At 35.6% G+C, this 19,556-nt stretch overlaps 1 protein-coding gene across 1 annotated transcript in view; it reads right to left on the bottom strand.

Moving 5' to 3' along the window:
- ZNF521 (zinc finger protein 521) overlaps positions 1-19,556 on the bottom strand; it is a 302,346-nt gene that overhangs the window by 113,239 nt on the left and 169,551 nt on the right. Inside the window, exon 3 of the mRNA XM_042780248.1 lies at positions 2,117-2,201. Coding sequence (XP_042636182.1) covers positions 2,117-2,201 — 85 coding nt within the window. The remainder of the gene's footprint in view (positions 1-2,116; positions 2,202-19,556) is intronic.

Here is a 19,556-nt window from a genome sequence, read left to right as displayed (position 1 = left end):
CAGATCCCAAGAGAAGATGAGTGTCATATTAATCCACCATAAATAAGGTAGAGAGAAAAAAAGCCTTGGGAAAGCACTAATGATGTATGGGATATAAAAGAAATACAGAGGAAAAAGGTATAAAATAATTTTAAAAGGGCCAAGAAAAGCCAAGGAACGTTATGGACAAAATGATACTAAAATCAGAAGAGCAAAAAATCCTTTCATGCTCAACATTCAATTCAAATTCCATATACGCAAAATAACATTAACATTGTGAGAAATATATCCAATTTGTTCACCTGGGCATTCAGATAAATATTTATCTGGGATAAATGATAAATCCAGAACCAAAGATAAATTTACATAGAATAGAACTAATCAAAAGCACGACTCTACAAAGTTTCACTGAATTTTCCACAAGCTGCAAATTTCCAAGAAATGTTTTCAGTCCATGTAACAGTACAGCATGAAAGCAGAATCATGACTGACTACCATCCAGTACACTCAAGAAATAAAGAGATAGAAAATTTTAGTGTTTATCATTTGGCCAAGAATTCACTTTTTTCCACCCCTGTCCCCGCTCAAAATGGTTTTGAAAGTTTATATAGGACATTTTTCCTACAGAATCTAAAACACAAGGGAACTGCATAAAGAAACATTATTTGAAACTTAACATGTTGCCATTATCTTCTAAACACTTAAGAAAAGCTGTCAATGTTATTCTGTCATGTGTAAGTATATACTATTTAGTGTAATAATATTAGCATTTAAATTTGGAAAATTTAGAGATAAAATGATCAATATTTTAGCTGTTATTCATATGTTTCATTTTTCACAATTAATCATTTAGTCTTTAATAAGCAGTAATCCTCCTAAAGACCTATCATTTAAAAACTATAAAGCAAATCCATGGAAAACTATTAATCAATTTTCTAACATGTTTTTGAATTTATCTTCATTAATTTATACAAGAGCATTCAAAGTTTTTTTCTTGTTAATTTTAACAAGCAATAGTGACAGTTGGGACAACGCTTCCAGTGATTATTCTTGACACAGTCCTCAGTCATGAAAAAAAACTTGTTTATTCTTGAAAACAAATTCAAAGTCTAAAATATTGAATTTTCTTTCCAGTCTTATAGTATTTGATAGTAGGACAATGTAAGGTTAATTGGACTTTTTTATACTATATCAAAATTATTTATAGTATTACAAAATACCATGAAATGAGTATGAAATAAAAGACTCGCATAGAATAAAAACACAAATGAGTAACAAAAATAGTATAAAGTAATAGCAATTGTCATTTTACTAGTAGATAAAAGATTTGCTTGATAAAGTTTAATTGGCTGGTAAAACTCTTAGTGTTATTACTAAGTGCTTATCAAATTAAAAACATAGGAGAAAACCCCAGAGGAATTTAAGGGATAATAGGACCATATGAATAGTGAAACATTTATCCTTTAGTTCTAGCCCATGTGATAACTGCAAAATCCCTGAAAACATTGGCCTAATGTGACTTCAGAGATTTTTACTCAAACCACTTTTATAAAGATCTACGTAAAATTTGGTAGGGAATGACAACAAAGATTACTTAATTCTTTACATGATCTTTATGATTATGATTATTTCCAGACTGTTGAAATCATACATATAAAACTATTTTACGGCAATTTAAATTATTTATGCTTCCCTATCACAAAAAACTCAACCACTTTAGATTTTGATACAAAGATGCTTAAGCAACACACAGCAGTGCCATTACCATAATAACTTCTGAAATTAAAACCTGTCTAAAACTCTATGGAAAGCTAACATCCAGTTCATTAACCATTCCTGTTAGTTTTCAATAATGCAAAAATGATTAGAAGTTTAATTTGTTAATCACCTGTGTTTTGACTGGCAGTAGATATATAATCCTCTGCAGAAGTCTAAACTAGCCCTTGCAGAAAATAAAATGTGCTAATGCCTTATCAGGCCTAATAATGAGAATTAAAAAAAAAAAATCAATCATGCCTAGGTAAACCATGGATGGTTGAACAATTAATTCATCTTTAACTCTGTTTAATTATATAGGCATAGATGAACACAAGTAGGAGAAAAATCTATCTTTAATAAGGTTTAGAGCATCACTCACCAATCATGTGATTTGCAACGTGAACCTGAATATCCCATTCATTGTAGAATACCATCTGACACTTGATGCACTGATAGGTCTTCTTCTGAGGAAATAAGTATAGACAGAATTACTTAGAAGCACATTTTGTTGTTCCTTAAACCAAGTTTACTTACAGCCTCTTTCTGAGTAACTAAGTCAGTAAGCTGCTGTGGAGCTGCTTAGGCAATGCTCTACCACTCTTACTAAGACCTTGTGCTTGAGCCCAACACGATCATTTTAGCTGCGAAACCCTTAGAAGAAACAAAGACACATAATCATGGTCCACTATATTTTCAAAGATTCCTGAAGTAAAACAAAACAAAACAAAACACCGTAACACGTGGCTGAGTTTCAAAAGCTGATCCCTTTGCAGATCAGGCATACGGTAAGTCCCTGGGTTATAAAAGTCCTATTTACAGACATCGTTTATTTGCCCTTGTATGTTATGTAAATTTGCTCTCACTTTGACAAGGCTATGAGCTTCAGTAAGAACTGTACACACCAGTTCCAACTTACTTACAAATCTGACTTAAAGACACACTTACAAATGAATCTTATTGGCAACTTGAGGACTGCCTGTACTTTTATTCTACCAAAATAACTGTGGTGATGCTTTTAGATTTTCATAAATAAAATGCCTAATTATCATTTCTGAGATTAAGCAAAAAGATGCAGAGATTATCATTTTTAGCTGGATTCTAAAATTTAGGTGATGTTTCACAAGTTGCTAATTACTAGCATTTAAGTATATATATTTTTTCTTCCATAAAAATCCTATCATAATGAACATTTTAACACTATTTTATCATTTTACTCCACAGTTCTGTGAAGTGGGTAGGGCAGGATTTATTATAATTCTTGCATCATAAATTAAAAAAACTGAGACCCAGGTAAATAGACAGATTTGCTTGATGTCACAGTGTCCTGCAGCTGGGAAGAGAAATAATCTTACTTGATTCTAAATGCTAGGCTCATCTGATGAAAGCTGCTTTATTATTTCATATCTTTATTATTTTATGCCCCATATGTCTCACTACATAGTAGATAAACTCAGTAAAAAGAAGTACTACTATGTTTTCCACAACACACAACTTACACAAATTGCTTCATGATAAAATTTGCTATTTATAATTAAAAGCTTTCTTGAAAAACAAAATATACTATTATGAAATAAATCTCCCAAATGTTAGAAAACATTTGTACACATACATGACATTTTGATAAAAGCATTCTTATAGAATTGCCTTTTCATCTACAGTCTTATAATATAATTGTTTCACTGATAATAAGAAATACCAATCTGTAAATTACAATTACTTTGAAAAGACTCAAGTTCTTTGCAACTTAACAAAATCAAAGTTAAGCACAAAAATTAAGCTTTATTTCATTTCAGGCTGAAATTATACATGTCATAATGTACATCTTTTTTAATTATTGTAATTGAACTTAGTATTTTTTTCCTACACAAGTAGACAGTAATTCCTTATAACCATAGAAATGCAGGCATATTTCCATTGGAAGCTGTCTAAATAACCTAACAGTCTTTGTACATTAGGCATATTATGAACTGAGTGCGCTGAATCTAAATCTAACCCAGACTTGAAAAACCCTGACAATCACCATGGAAGATTTACTATGTTGAGCTGTTTACAAGATGCTTTTGATGGTGACATATAGAGCAACATGTGTTGCGTAAATAACATCTATTCCTTTTTTTAACAATATTTCCCTTTAGAACTAGTTAGAAAATATTTCTTACTCCCAGATGACCTACATTATATATTGTTTATTAGCATACTTCTAGCATTATTCCTGATATGTGACCATGCTGAAAAACAAAGAAACATAAACTTAATGGCTAGTCTTTTCTCTTGTTAGTACAGTAAAACATACAATATGTCGAAAACTGTCTCCAAAAATGATGACTGATGAATATGTTGACAGAATATACTAGAGCTCCCCCTCCCCTGGTCTAATAATAAAGAATAAAACCACTTGACAAGCCAAAAATATAAAACACCAGCACTTACTATTAACTTCAAAATGAACTGATGCATTTGAAGACCTACGTAAATAAGTTTTCTTTTATCATGGAAAGAAAATGCTTTTGTCACTACTGATAATTCAAATACTAATTCTTCCTACTCTTAAAGCAGTACCTAAAATGTTCCATTCTGTTTTTATTAACAAACCCATATTTGTATCTAAAAGCTCCTAAATGTATAGCTAGATGAGGTAAGTAGGAACATAATGTGAAGTAGGAACATAATGTGATCGGAAACAATGCACCCTGATTTTAACAGACTGTAGCTTGAACTCCACCTCAGCACACTTTTCAACTTCCCAAATACGGAACAATGATAGACAAATTGGGATATGTTACATTTTTCTTTTCCTTACAGTCATGATGAAAAATTCATTTTTACAACTTATAAAGCATCCCTCATTACAATTACAGACTTTTGGCAAGGACCCTGGGAGACCCTTGCACCCTGTACACCATCTTTAGGTAAAGGGATTTTAGCCCGTGAACAGTATCTGATTTGGCAAAGTCTTTCCTTACAGGTAAATCCCTTTCAGTTCTGTAAGGTAGAGATTATGAGGGAATTCTTTGTAACGACGGGCCAAATCTGTTTTTCTACAGCTTTCACCACTGGTCCTAACTTTAGGCTTGTTGTTGTTGTTGTTATGTGTCGTTGAGTCGGACCCAGACTCATAGCAACCCCTCCTTGGGTTTCCGAGGCAGTATCACTACGGAAGTAGATTGCCCAACCTTCTTTCTGAGGAGTGGCTGGTGGGTTTGAACCGCCACCCTTCTGGTTAGCAGTCAAGTGCCTTAGGCACTATGCTACCAGAGCTCCTAACTTTAGGCTTAGAAGTTATAAAGAACATGTTGAGTCTCTTGTGAGAATTATGCTAACCTCTTTTCCAACTGAAAAAAAAAAAAAAAGGATGTAGTATAAGAATTATTTGAAAAACTGTTACCTTGCTCCAGATATCAGTGTTTTAAAAAATAGAACCTCAAATTAAGCACAATACTCCAAATGTGACCTGTCCCTTGTGGTACACAGTAGGAGTGTCACCTCTGTGAGGACAATTACTTCTACTCATATCAAAGACAACAAAAAAAGTCAAGTGAGATGATTTCTTTTAAAGCAGATAAAAGTAGAAACAGAACTTCCATTGTTTTGGCCCCAGATTGGCCTTTATCAACGTGTAAGTTGTCAATTTACTTGAAATGCTAATTTAGCACAATTTTTAAAAGAGATTTTTTTCATTAGCCTTTTTTAATGTGCTACTTGGGAGTGGGATTGTCATTTCCTGATTGTTCTCTTTTGTTTTCTGATACTGATAGATGTAATTATCAAGGATACAACTTTTTCCCAGCACCTCATTATTTTTGATTGATTTTGAGAACAATTTAAATGTGCCTTTTTGACATTTTTGTTTTCAGTTATACTCTGGTTAAGGTACTCAGAGACTTTCAGAAAAGAGCATCTCATAAATTAAAAAAAAATGACTGGGAACTTTCATAATGTAAAATTTTTAAGAAAAGCATTATTCTGATTAACTCCTTCTCCTCTTAAATCTATACCCCCATTATAAATAATGATTCACACTTACTCTCATCAAATTAAAAAAAAAAATTCATAGTAATCCTGAAAAACAACAGAAAAAGCACTAAATCTCAGTTGTCATTACTGGAGACGATTATTACAAGATTTTGTTCTTCTGAAAACTGGTAATTAAAGAGAGAAAGGCACCCTGATTTTTCAGAGGAAGTATAGTTCATGCCTATTTGATGAGAGAAAACTCTTCTACAGGAGAATAACAGCAAAAGGAATGACAGAATTAGAAACTCACTATTTTGCAACCCCAAATAAAATGATTCAGGTGAATCATTAATGGATATTAATACTATTAAGCAAAAGGTTATTCTGAGATGCTCGATTTTCATTTGCTAACTACAAAAAGAAAGATGTATTTTTGTAATGAATTTATCTGGTGATCATCACTGTATCCAAAGATTTAGTTTACTATTACTTAATATTAACAACAGGAACACCCTAACACTATGTGATATAATACGCAACATTCACCATCACCAATGAAGCATTCTTATCTAAAAAGTACACCTGAATCTAAACAAGCCTTGAGACCTAACAGCTCAGTTTTCAGGAAATACAGGGATAGAGGAACAAATATTACTATGAAAAAAACAATCATACAAATATGGAACATTTTCCAACACGCCTGATCTGTTAGCTTCAAAAAGTCAATGTCATAGAGGGAAAAAAAAAAAGGAAACTGTTCTCAGATGAGAGATTAGATAAAACTTAACTACTAAATTTAATGTATGGATCCTGTTTGGAGGAAAATAGTTAAAAAAACTTTTCAGATAAATGGGGAAAAGTGAGATTCAGCTGTTTGTCAGATGATATTGAAGAATCATTATGAACACTCTTAGACACGATAATGGTATCGTAGTTATACGGGCAAATATCCTTTATCTTAAGAGATCTACACTGAAGTACTGAGGGATAAAATGCTATGACTTCAGAATTTACTTTCAAAAGATTCTGAAAAAAAAATGTATGTTGTTATATATTAAAAAAATAAAACAACAACAACAAAAACCACACTGCCACTGAGTGGATTCCAACTCATAGAGAGACAATAGGACAAAGTAGAACTGCCCCATAGGGCAGTTTACAAAAGCAGACAGCCACATCTCTCTTCCAAGCAGTGGACTGTGGGCTTGAACCAGCTACCTTTCAGTTAGCAGCCAAGTGTGGAACCAATGTACAACTAGGACTCCTTGTAGTCATATATAGACAAAGCAAACATGGCTAAAGGTTAGTTATTAAATCTGTTGTTTTTAGGTGCCATTGAGTCAGTTCCAATTCACAGCGACCCTATGTACAACACAATGACACAATGCTGGTCTTGCACCATCCTCACAATCATGCCACGTTTGAGTACACTGTTATAAGCCACTGTGTCAATCCATTACATTGACAGTCTTCCCCTTTTTCACTGGCCCTCTCTACTTTACCAAGCATGATGTCCTTCTCCATGGATGGTCACTCTTGATAACATGTTCAAAGTACATGAGACAAAGTCTTGCCATCTCACTTCTAAGGAGTATTCTGGCTGTACTTCTTCCCAGACAGATTTGTTCATTCTTCTGGCAGTCCATGGTATATTCAATATTCCTCACCAACACCGTAATTCAAATGCATCAACTCTTCTTCAGTCTTCCTTATTCATTGTCCAGCTTTCACATGCATATGAGGTGACTGAAAATGCCATAGCCTGAGTCAGGTGCACCTTAGTCGTCAAAGTGACTACTCTTTAATACTTTAAAGAGATCTTTTTTTTTTTTTTTTTCCCCCTCAGCAGATTTGCCCAATGCAATATGCCATTTGATTTCTTGACTACTGCTTCCATGGTCCTTGACTTTGGATCCAAGTAAATGAAATCCTTATCAATTTCAATTTTCACTCTGTTCATCATGGCCTGGTTATGAGGACTTTTGTTTCCTTTATGATGAGGTGTAATCCATGTTGAAGGCTGTAGTCTTTGATCTTCATCAGCAAGTGCTTTAAGTTCTCAACCTTTTCAATAAGCAATGTTTTGTCATTTGCATATTGCAGGTTTTTAATGAGTTTTCCTCTAATCCTGATACTGCATTCTTTTTCATCTAGTACTATTTCTTGGATTATTTGCTCAGTATACAGACTGAGTAAGTATGATGAAAGGATACAACCCCAATGCACACCTTTTCTGATTTTAAACCATGCAGTATCCCCTTGTTCTGTTTGAATGACAGCCTCCTGGCATATGTGCAGATTCCTCATGAGCACAAATAAGTGTTCTAAAATTCTCATCCTTTGCAATGTTATCCATAATTTGTTACAATCTACACAGCCTCATGCCTTTGTACAGTCAACAAAACACAGGTAAACCCCGTTCTGGTATTCTCTGCTTTCAGTCAAGATTCATCTGACTTCAGCCGTGATATCCCTCATTCCATGTCCTCTTTTGAATCTTGCTTGAACTTTGGCAGTTCTGTCAATATACTGCTGCAACTGTTTTTGAATTATTGCCAGCAAAATTTTACTTGTATGTGATATTAATGATATTGTTCAATAATTTTCACTTCTGTTTTATCACTTTCTTTTGGACTGGGCACAAATACGAATTTCTTCCAGTTGGTTGGCCAGGTAGCTGACTTCCAAATTTCTTGGTATAGAAGAGTGAGTGCTACCAGCATTGCATCTGCATGTTGAAACATCTCAATTGGTATTCCGCTTTGTTTTTTGTCAATACTTTCAGTGCAGCTTGGACTTCTTCCTTCAATACCATTGGTTCTTGATCATATGCTATCTCCTGAAATGGTTGAATGTTAAGTAATCCTTTTTGCCACAGTGACTCTGTATATTCCATCTTTATTTGATGCTTCCTGCATCATTCAGTATTTTGACCATCAAATCCTTCCATACTGCAACTTGAGGCCTGACTTTTTTTTTTTTCAAAGCCCATTCTTCTCTTTTGATCTTCTGACTCCGGCTTTCATCCTAATACTTTACTTTGTCTTCTCGAAACATCTTTTGAAATATTCTGTTCCGATCTTTTACTTCATCATTTCTTCTGTTTGCTTTAGCTACTGTACATAAAAAAGTAAGTTTCAGAGTCTCTTCTGACATCCTTTTTTTTTTCCTCCCCTTCCTTTCCTCTCAATATCTCTTGCTTTCTTGATGTGTGATGTTCTTGATGTCATCTTACAACTTCTCTGGTCTTTGGTCACTAGTTTCAGTGCACCAAATCTATTCTTGTGATTATCTCTAAATTCAGGAGCGATATACCCAAGGTTGTATTTTGACTCTTATGGACATGCTTTAACTTTTTCAGCTTCAACTTGAACTTGCATATGAGAAATTGATGGTCTGCTCTACAGTCAGCCCCTGGCTGTGTGCTGACTGATGATATTGAACTTGTCTCTCTTCTCTTTCCATAGATTGGATTCCTATGTATTCCATCTGGCAATGTCCACATGCACAGTTGTCATTTATATTGTTAAAAAAGGTATTTGCAATGAATAAGTTGTTGCTTTTGCAAAATTGTATCATGTGATCTCTGGTGTCATTTCTATCACCAACAACGCAATGCAATGCACTGCCATGGAGTCGGATCTGACTTATAGAGACCCCTCTCTGGGTTTCCAAGGCAGTACCACTATGGAAGGAGATTACCCAAACTTCCTTCTGAGCAGTGGCTGGTGGGTTTGAGCCGCCACCCTTCCGGTTAGCTGTCAAATGCCTTAAGCACTACATTACCAGAGCTCCCTCTATCACCAAGGCCATATTTTAAAACTACTGATCCCTCTTCTTTGTGTCCAACTTTTGCATTCCACTCATGAGTGATTATCAATGCATCTTGACTGCATATTTGATCAATTTCAAACTGCAGAAGGTGATAGAAATCTTTAATTTCTTCATCTTTGGCATTAATTGTTGGTGTGTAAATCGAACAGTCATAGTTAGTGGTCTTCCTTATGTTGTTGTTGTGTTGTTTGCCGTCGAGTCAGACCCGACTCAGAAGGAGCTCTGGTAGCATAGTGCCGAAGGCACCTGACTGCTAACCAGAAGGAAGGTTGGGCAATCCTACTTCTGTAGTGATGCTGCCTTGGAAACCCAAGGACATAGTTAGTAGTCTTCCTTATAGTCCGATGAATATTATCCTATTACTGATAGTGTTGTACTTCAGTATAGACCTTGAAATGCTCTTTTTGACAATGCCATTCCTCTCAATTTGTCATTCCCAGTATAGTAGATCATAACATCGTCCAGTTCAAAATGGCCAGTACCAATGCATTTCTGCTCACTAATGCCTAAAAAATTGATCGTTTTTGCATTCCCTTTCAGTTTTTGATGACTTCCAATTTTCTTAGATCCATATTTCATACATTCCATGTTCCCATTATGAATGGATGTTTCCAGCTGTTTCTTCTCATTTTGAGTCATGCCACATCAGCAAATGAAGGTCCCAAAAGCTTTACTCCATCCATGTCATTAAGGTCAACTCTACTTTGAGGAGGAAGCTGTTCCCTAGTCATCTTTTGAGTGCCTTCTAAACTGAGGGGTTCACTTTCTGGCACTATGTCAGACAACGTTTCCCTTCTATTCATAAAGTTTTTCACTGGCCAGTTTTTCAGAAGTAAATCAGCATGTCCATCTTCTCATTCTGTCTTAGTGTGCAAGCCCTGCTAAAAACTGTCCACCATGGATGACCCTGTTGGTATCTGAAGTACCAGTGGCAGAGCTTCCTGCATCACAACACCACCACAATACAACAAATGGACAGGTGACCGGTGGATTATCATATCTAGGTAATAGATACGCAGATATTCATTGTACTATTTTTTCAAATTTTGTGCATGTTTGATCATTTTCATATGTTTTATTATGGAATATATTATCATGAATAGGGTAACTAATAATACATAGATTTTTAATGCTTAACTTAACCTCATTAACGCCATTCTTCTGTTTGTTCATTTTATACCCTTCACACTGGTGTGAACCAAAAATAGTTTGTGGTTAGTTATTAGGAGTAGCTTTATCAACACTTTTGGTATTTTTTTGAGTTTTTAACATTAAATATCTGATATATAAATTCCAAGGTATTGGGAACCATAGCTCATCTTCATTTCTATAATAAAGTAAAAATAACTTCTTACAACTGTATCATGCTTTACATTCCACAAAGAAAAATGTACGTAGAATACACTTGAAACAATCTCATGAAAGCAGATAAAGAAGAGATTATCTTCATTTATAGGTTAGCTCAATGACTTGTCCAAAGTCATACAAGTCATGAATGCCATAACCTCACGTCTGTAACGTCAGTATTCTGTATCAGTATCCTGTCTCCAACACACTGCTTACTATAGTAGGTTTTTAAGAGTCTTTATAGTTTATTTGTATGTAAATTTACAATTGCATTTTAGGCATTTTGAAAAGGGAGCTTTCCTTAGAAAACCAAAGATGACACCCTTGAAAATGTCAAGAATGATATGAGAATAGATAATGCCAGTAAAGGAACTATTTCCAGAACTCCTACTGGACACACTGGAGCTTCTCCATCTATCTTCCATGTATCTTAACTGCTTTTACATGTATATTTTAAAATCACTTTACCTCTCTCTGTTTTGATCTCGGTGATTTTCTCTGTACTAACTTACAAATCACTGTTTCTCTCTTCACTGGTGTGCCATCTAAAAATTATCCATCTACTGAAGCTTTTATTTCAATGGCTATTTTTTTTCATTCTCAATATGTGTAATTTTAAATATACAAGTGCTTTTTTTATTTTTGCCTGGATTTTTTCTTTAATAATTTGTCACTCTTTTTTTAGTGGAACTCATTCCTTCATTTATCCTTTTGAGCTTCTAAACATACTTTTTCAAAGTTTTCTTCAGGCTGTTTCATATACTTAATTTCTTTTGGAGTGGATTCCTGGTCTCACAGTTTTGATTGTTGGTTTTGTTGCTGTTGTTTGTTTTGTTTTGTGATTGGTTTTGGCTGTCTTTGCTAGCATTAGATTCAGTAACGTATTTTAGAATCTTGGTTTGAAGCCCATTCGTAGCGAGAGATTTTTTTTCTCCATCTGTGTTCATTTCTCCCTTGCTAACAGTTTTGCATTGCTTCTATTGGATAATCCCAGGCTACAGCACCAGAAAACCAAAACCAAACTCACTGCCACTGAGTCAGATCCAATTCATAGTGACCCCTCCTTGGGTTTCCAAGGTAATATCACTACAGATGTAGATTGCCCCATCTTCCAAGGAGTGGCTGGTGGGTTTGAACGAGACCAGAGGTAAATCTCAAATAACATTTCCCATGTACCTCCTGTGCTGCAGGGATATAGGAGAAATTTCTAGATGAATCACAGAGATGGTGTGTGACTAGTTCACTTTTAAGTCACAAAACTGTCCCTCTCTTATTACCCCTTTAATCTTACAGCTTACTAAAAAGCCATAGTCCTATATAATGATCAACAACAGAATTTTCACTTTCCCTGTCATGAGCAAAAGGAGCACTTGTGGTCAGTGGTTAAGCATTTGGCTGCTAAACAAAGGGCTGGCAGTTCGAACTCAGCAGCTGCTCTGTAAGAAAAAGATGTGTCAGTCTGCTTCCATAAAGAGTATAGCCTTGGAAACCTTATGGGGCAATTCTACTCTATCCTATAGAGTAACAATGAGTTGGAATCAAACTGACATCTTATTATTCCCACACCCCCCGCCCCCAGGTCTTGCTTGAAGCAATAGACCTGGCTTTTGTCCTATGGGGATTAAATATTAGTTCAGTCCCTATTTCTGGAATACAGCCCAGCAGGCCCCTGGCTTTAACCCTAATAACCATTTGACTTTTATATTTGACTTCTGGGTCTCAGAGATGGAGAAGTGCTTTGAACTTGACTAAGTCCATTTGGTTTTCTATTTTCATCTATCACTTCTGTATGTTTGGAGCATCAGAAAGTGATGTTATGGAGTAATTTTCCCCAGGAAAACCTGTATTCCTCAGTCTCCTCTATTTTATCTGTCCCAAACTTACAGTGTGGCTTTCAAGGAAAATACTAGTCTCAGACTAGGTTGGGACCCTAAAATTGGGATGTTGTACAATGATACTATAAAATATTCAGTCCAAATATACCCAGCAGTCTTAGTAGGAAGGCAACTTTAGGGTCCTCTTTCTGCAAATAGTTGCTATTTAGTGGTTTCATTTAGCTGTGTGACACTGGACAAAGCATTTCATGATCCTGAGTCTTAGTTTCCTTCTCTGTAAATTAAAAGTAATAAAGCTTACGTCTTAGGTTTGATATGGGAAGCAAGTAACAATTATTCAAAAGTGCTTAGTACCATGCCTACCATGTAGTATGCCTGCATTAAACAGTAACTATCTTTATTACTCTTACACTTGACAGGTTATTACAGGGATCGAATGAAACACTATGAATTCTCTGGCACAGCGAAGATGCATTTCAAAGGTTAGTTCTTGCCCTTTTGGGTGGAAGTTGAAACCATATGGAAATTTCTCTAAACTAGAACTAATTTAGATTTTATGATAATTAACAAGGATCAAACAAATATGTATTAAGTAATGTTTTAAAAATTAGTAACATATAGTTTATCATAGATCAGTGATAGGGATGGGGAGTGGGAAGGAGGAGGAAGAAAGAGAAGTTCAACTGAACTAGGAAAATAAGCCATTTTCAAGGACAATAGCAATATATTACCACTCTAAGAATGAACATAATAATTACAAATGAGATACATACTTAAGATCAGTAGCACCTTGACTAGGAGCTCTGGTGGCATAGTGCCTAAGACATCTGACTGGTAACCAGAAAGCTAGCAGTTCAAACCCACCAGCCACTCCTCAGAAGGAAGGTTGGGCAATCTACTTCTGTAGTGATACCTCCTCGGAAATCCAAGGAGGGGTCGCTATGAGTCGGATCCGACTCCACGGCAGTGAATTTGGTTTTGGTTTGGTTTATCACCTTTATAGGCAGTATTTTATTGACAAATAAATGGATACTACAAGTGAGTGAAAGTAACAAACCTGCAACTTTCCACAAATACTCAGTACTTCAGAAATTTTACTAATTTAGCCTGGTCATTTTCCAGGTCATTCTGAGTTGGTGTGAAAATAAGTCAAAAGAGAGGGGACATAAGTATCCCCAGTGAAAGCTACTACTGATGGAAACCTCGCCCAAATAATCCACTGAAAACACAATTACTAACTTTCTACTTTTAACTCACAGTAGTTAAAAGAAGGACATCATTGTCCTACAGATCTGGTTAAAGCCCTGAAATGAACACTGTATCTCATTTCACAGAACACCTGGCACATGGCAAGAGCGCAATATCCAAGAGAGACTAGATATAACACCTACACCCAAAGAGTTATATGTAATTGAGCAAAGAGAACACATAAACTCCTCACAGTATTTTGCCTAACCCACACAGCAAATCAGTCCTGGACTGAATGACTATATTGTTGTTGTTGTTGTTATTTGCCGTCGATTTGGCCCCAACTCATAGAGACCCCTCCTTTGGTTTCCAAGGCAGTATCACTACGGAAGTAGGATTGCCCAACCTTCCTTCCGAGGAATAGCTGGTGGGTTTGAACCGCCAGCCTTCTGGTTAGCAGTCAAGTGCCTTAGGCACTATGCTACCAGAGCTCCCAATTAGCACATGGTTAAGAGAATGCCTGGAACACATGAGATAGGGACTGATCACTATGGTTTAAAAGAGCTGGAAACAGCTCCCTGGGAGAGATGAAACTTGACTTAGGGCTGAAAATGGGCATAATCTTCTTGAGTTCCAAACTGAGTTATAAAGTAATAAAGGCAAATCGGGGTACTTGATAGAATGAAGAAGGCAATTCATAACAGAAACAGGGTTAAAGAAGACTGCTTCTGGCCAACTGACTTAGCAGGAAAAACAGAAGTCAGACAAAAATCTAGCAAGAAGGAATCTGGGGAAAGATTTTTGTTTGAAATGACTTCACTGAATTTTTTTTCTTTTAATTTTAGATAAATTCTACACAGTCCAATTATGTTACTAAGAAAGAAAAAAATTATTTAAGAAAATTTATTTTTACAAATAAAATCCAAAACTCCATAAATTTAAGCTACTATTAACCTCAATATCAAGGTTATGTAGCTTTCCTTGGATTAACTTTGAATATTAGATAAAATCACATTAAAATATTATATTATTTCTAAAAGTATCAATAGTCAAAATTCAGGAAACAATTGAGTCTTCAGAAAAATCTGGCTAGCATTCATTAAAAAACAAAACACAGTGTGAATGATGGAATCATTTTCAAGAATTACATAAAACAAATCCTATATTAGAAACATTTACCTTGAAGTGCATCAAGAATCTTTTTTTTCCCAGTTTAAAATTAATTATCTACTAACACATTTCCCTAAAATTATCTATCTACTTGAAAGATCCCTGATAGCACAATAGTTTAGTGTTCAGCAGCTAACCAAAAGGTCGGTGGTTCAAACCCACCAGCTGCTTCTTGGGAGAAAGATGAGGTAGTCTGCTTTAGTAAAGATTACGGCCTGGGAAATGCTATGGAGCAGTTCTGTTCTGTCCTGGGGGACTGCTATGAATCATAATTGACTCTATGGCAACAGATTTTATGTATTTGAACTTGGTGTCTAACATTAAAAACTGAATCTCAGCCTGCAGTTTCCTATGGAGAGATGCTTACTTTTTCATCCCCACCTCTTATTTTCTCCTGGTTCAGATTTTGGAGTCTCTTCCAAGGCAGCGAGTTTATCTCCCCACTGCACAGGCTATTGAGATGCCCACAGATAAGTTATCTTCACTTAGGCAATCTCATTTAATGTTACAGATTCAGCTGATGAAGATTTCTATACCATAGCAAATCTACCTCAATCAAGTTTCCTATAAAGTTTTCTATAAAGTGGGAAGTCAATACATCTCATTTACTGATTGCTGGACAGACAATCTAGTGACTCATCCTATATCCATCACTTTCATCATAAGGTACTACCTAGGACTCATTCACCTCTACCTCAAAATCTCCCTACCACATGACACAGTGCAAGGAGACAGTGAATTGGAACAGGCTGAACAAGACAGACTAAACCGATACTGTAGCCAAGGTAAAAATTTCATCTAAGCATGGGTAGGGTATAGAATTTGCCCCTAGTGACTCATAGCTATAATATTTGGCTAATACCCAGTTTGAAGGGATTTATCATACATATTGAAGTACAAGTGACTTCCTGTATTGACTGCTTTGTTAACTTCCACATCATTCCAGAAAAATTAAGACTAGGCAGTGGGGAGAAATAAGTGTTTAAATAGTGATTTTTTTTTAAATAAACATAAATCTGAGCAGGACAGAAGGAAGTTGAAATTTTGCCTTCCACCAAATTAGGCTCTATTTTCTGCATCAATTATTCCAAATATACAACGACTTTCTTCACTTTAAAAATCACCGAAGGCCCCTTCCTGTCTTACTGTTGCCAAAATGAGAAGCTATTATTGGTACATATCTGCCATGTATAGTTGGGGAGATGAAGGAATAGGGACATTAAACAGTATGCTGCAAAAATGAATGCTTCAAATACCCATACAGCCAAACCCTGATGAGTTACAATCCCCCCATAAATCAGGAGAAAGTTTTTGGAGGCAGAAAAAAAGTCTTAGAACACATCAAGAAATATTTTATTAAGGATATAACTTCTGCCCTAAAAGCAAGTAGAAAATTTCGATAGGTTTATTAGCTCTTTATGAGTATTTGGTACCATTTAAAAAAGAGCTGACATAAGTGCCAGAGTAGCAACATAGAAGTTTTATATCAAATAAATCAAAAATATTTAGTTTTGATTGTCCTACAATTATTACATGTTTTATTAGAATTTTTTCAGTAAAACTGATGTATTTCCTAAATGGCACTAAGCTCTTTATGGGCACGTAGGGGGCTCCGTCTCATCCATTGTTGTATCCATTACAATATATAATGCAATTATTTACACATAATAAATTAATATATGAATGACTAGACCTGTTCATTGTAAAATAATAATCTTGGCTTCCTCCTACTTCTCTTTAGATGAAGGCTCCTGTGGAGTCCCAGTTATTCTCCTTTATTTATATTCCTAATATATCCTTCCAGCTATTCTTACTGTCAAAGGAATATTTCATGTTCTGGCAGTTTTGTGTCTTATCTACAAAATGTACTCACTGCTATTTTACTCATTCCAGTTACCTATGTATGTGCCAAAATTACCCTTGTCCTTCATCACTCTATCTTCATTTGAATCTTACTTCAAGTGTCTCCACCACCAGCAGTTCTTTTTTGCTTCTTCCATTCTCTATTTCATTTTAGGTTTCTGTCTTCATTGGTCCATCCCTTCCACTTGAACGGCTTTCCTACTGATGCATGTCAGACCACCCTTTTCTCCTTTAATCGCTTCTAAAACCCCACCTGCTTCATAAAGCTTGCTAGCAATTATGCCCACACAACACCGTGGGTGTTTCCTTTATTATTCCTGTTGTTTGTACTCTTAGTAAGTTTTGTAGAATAAAGGTGTGTTTCCTTCACTTCATGTATTTTAAAACATGCTGTGCAGTTAGAATATATATAAATGCACATGTGTTTGGGTTCTTTTAACCCTTTGATCTACTTGGAATTACTTGGTTTCTTTAAATTATTACTGATTTGTTACTCCAAAACTATCATTACAAAAATTTTAAATGCCTTATATATTTTTTATATATGTATTTTCAAAGGTACAAGCATATATGGAGCTTTAGAATTGAAAGGGACAAGTGAGTTCATCTATGGCAATTTCCTCATCACAGAGAGAAACTGATACCTAGGAAGATAAAGTGACCTTGCCCAAGACTCAGGGAATGTGATCAGGAAGCCCAGAACTCCAGGTCACTACAGGCATACTCATATTTATATGGAAGGAAGTATATTTTCAAAAAGGAATTGATGATGATTGCCACCACCCATCTATCAGTTTGTCATACTGTGTGTTGCTATGACAGTGGAAGCTATGCCACCAGTATTTCAAATCACAGCAGGGTCAATCATAGTGGATGGGTTTCAGTGGAACTTCTAGTCTAAGCCAGACTAGGCAGTCCACCTCAGAAAACTGGCCATTGAAAGCCTCATGAATAGCAGTGAAACACTGCTTGATATAGTGCCAGAGACGAGCACCTCTGGTGGAAAGGCACTCAAAATATAAGCGAGGGAGAGTTCCCACCTCAAAGTAGAGGGAATATTAATGCCATGGATGGAGCAAAGCTTTTAGAACTTGTATTTGTTGATGTAGCATGACTCAAAATGAGATCAAACAGCTGCAAACATCCATTATCAATTGGAATGTGGAATGTAAAAAGTATGAATTTAGGAAATTTGGAAGTTGTCAAAAATAAAACGAAATGCATGAAGATCGATGTTGCAGGCAATAATGAACTGAAATGGACTGGTATTGACCATTCTGAATTGGAAAATCATATGGTCCACTATTCCAAGAATGACAAATTAAAGAATGGTGTTACATTCACTGTTGTCAAAAAGAACATTTCAAGATCTATCCTGAAATACAATGCTGTCAGTGATAGGATAATATCCATATACCTACAAGGAAGATTAATTAACACAACTATTATTTAAATTTACACACCAACCACAAGAGCTTAAGATAAAGAAACTGGTAATCTTTACTAACTTATGCAGTCTGAAATTGACCTAACATGCAATTAATATGTAGATACAATCAGCCATCTAAGATGCAGCTAATGGTCTGGTATCATTGGAAGTGAAGAAAAGTGCAAAAAAACAAGGGCATTTGGAAGCAATCAGCACTAGGACACGATGACCCTTGAGATCAGAAGAACGACGTGGTGCCCAGCTACCAACACCAACCACTCAGGAAAGGATCAAATCTGGAGATCCTGGATAGAGTGGGAGGGAAAATGTGGAACAAAATCCAAAAAATTAACAATGACCAGAATTACTGGTTGGATGGAGTCTGATGAGACCCCCAATACCATGGCCCTGGGATACATTTTGGGCCTGGAATAAGACTCACTCCCAGGAGCTGGTTCTTCCCCCAAGAGTATACAAGATTTTTGAAAAACAATGTATTGGTAATTACTGATGATTGAAATGTGGAAGCTGGAAACAAAGAAGGAGCATCAGTAGTCAGAAAATATAGTTGTGGTGATAGAAAGGACAACAGAGAGAGCATGACAGAATTTTGTAAGACCAATGAACTATTCATTGCAAATACCTTTTCCCAACAACGTAAAAGATGACTATACTTGTGGACCTTGCTAAGTAGAATATGTAGGAATCAAACCAACTATATATGTGGAAAGAGACAATGGAGAAGCTTGACATTATCAGTCAGAACAAGGTCAGGAGCCAACTGTGGAAAAGACCATGAATTGCTCATATACAAGTTCAGGTTGAAGCTGAAGACATTTAAAAGAAGTCCTTAAGATCCAAATTATCACCTTGAGTATATCCCATTTGAATTTAGAGACCATCTGAAGAACAAACTTGACACAGTGAATACCAGTGACTGAAGACCAGATGAATTATGGGATGACATCAAGACAAAGAGAGAATTCTGAAAGCAGCACAGGAAATACAAAGTTATTTAAAAAGGACAACCTGTAAGAATAAGCTCTGATTTCTCAGCAGAAACCATGCATGCAAGAAGACAATGGGATGGTATATCTAAAACCCTGAAAGAGAAAAATTTTCAGCCAAGAATTATATACCTGGCAAAATTGTCCCTCAAATATGATGGTGAAATTAGGAGATTTCCAGATAAGCAGAAA

This window comes from Orycteropus afer, unplaced genomic scaffold (genome assembly GCF_000298275.1).
Source record: "Orycteropus afer afer isolate SDZICR_OR568_19922 unplaced genomic scaffold, OryAfe1.0 scaffold00030, whole genome shotgun sequence".
Classification (NCBI taxonomy): Eukaryota; Metazoa; Chordata; class Mammalia; order Tubulidentata; family Orycteropodidae; genus Orycteropus; species Orycteropus afer.
The sequence above is the reverse complement of the archived record's forward strand: the minus strand, read 5'-3'. Positions and strand labels throughout refer to the sequence as shown.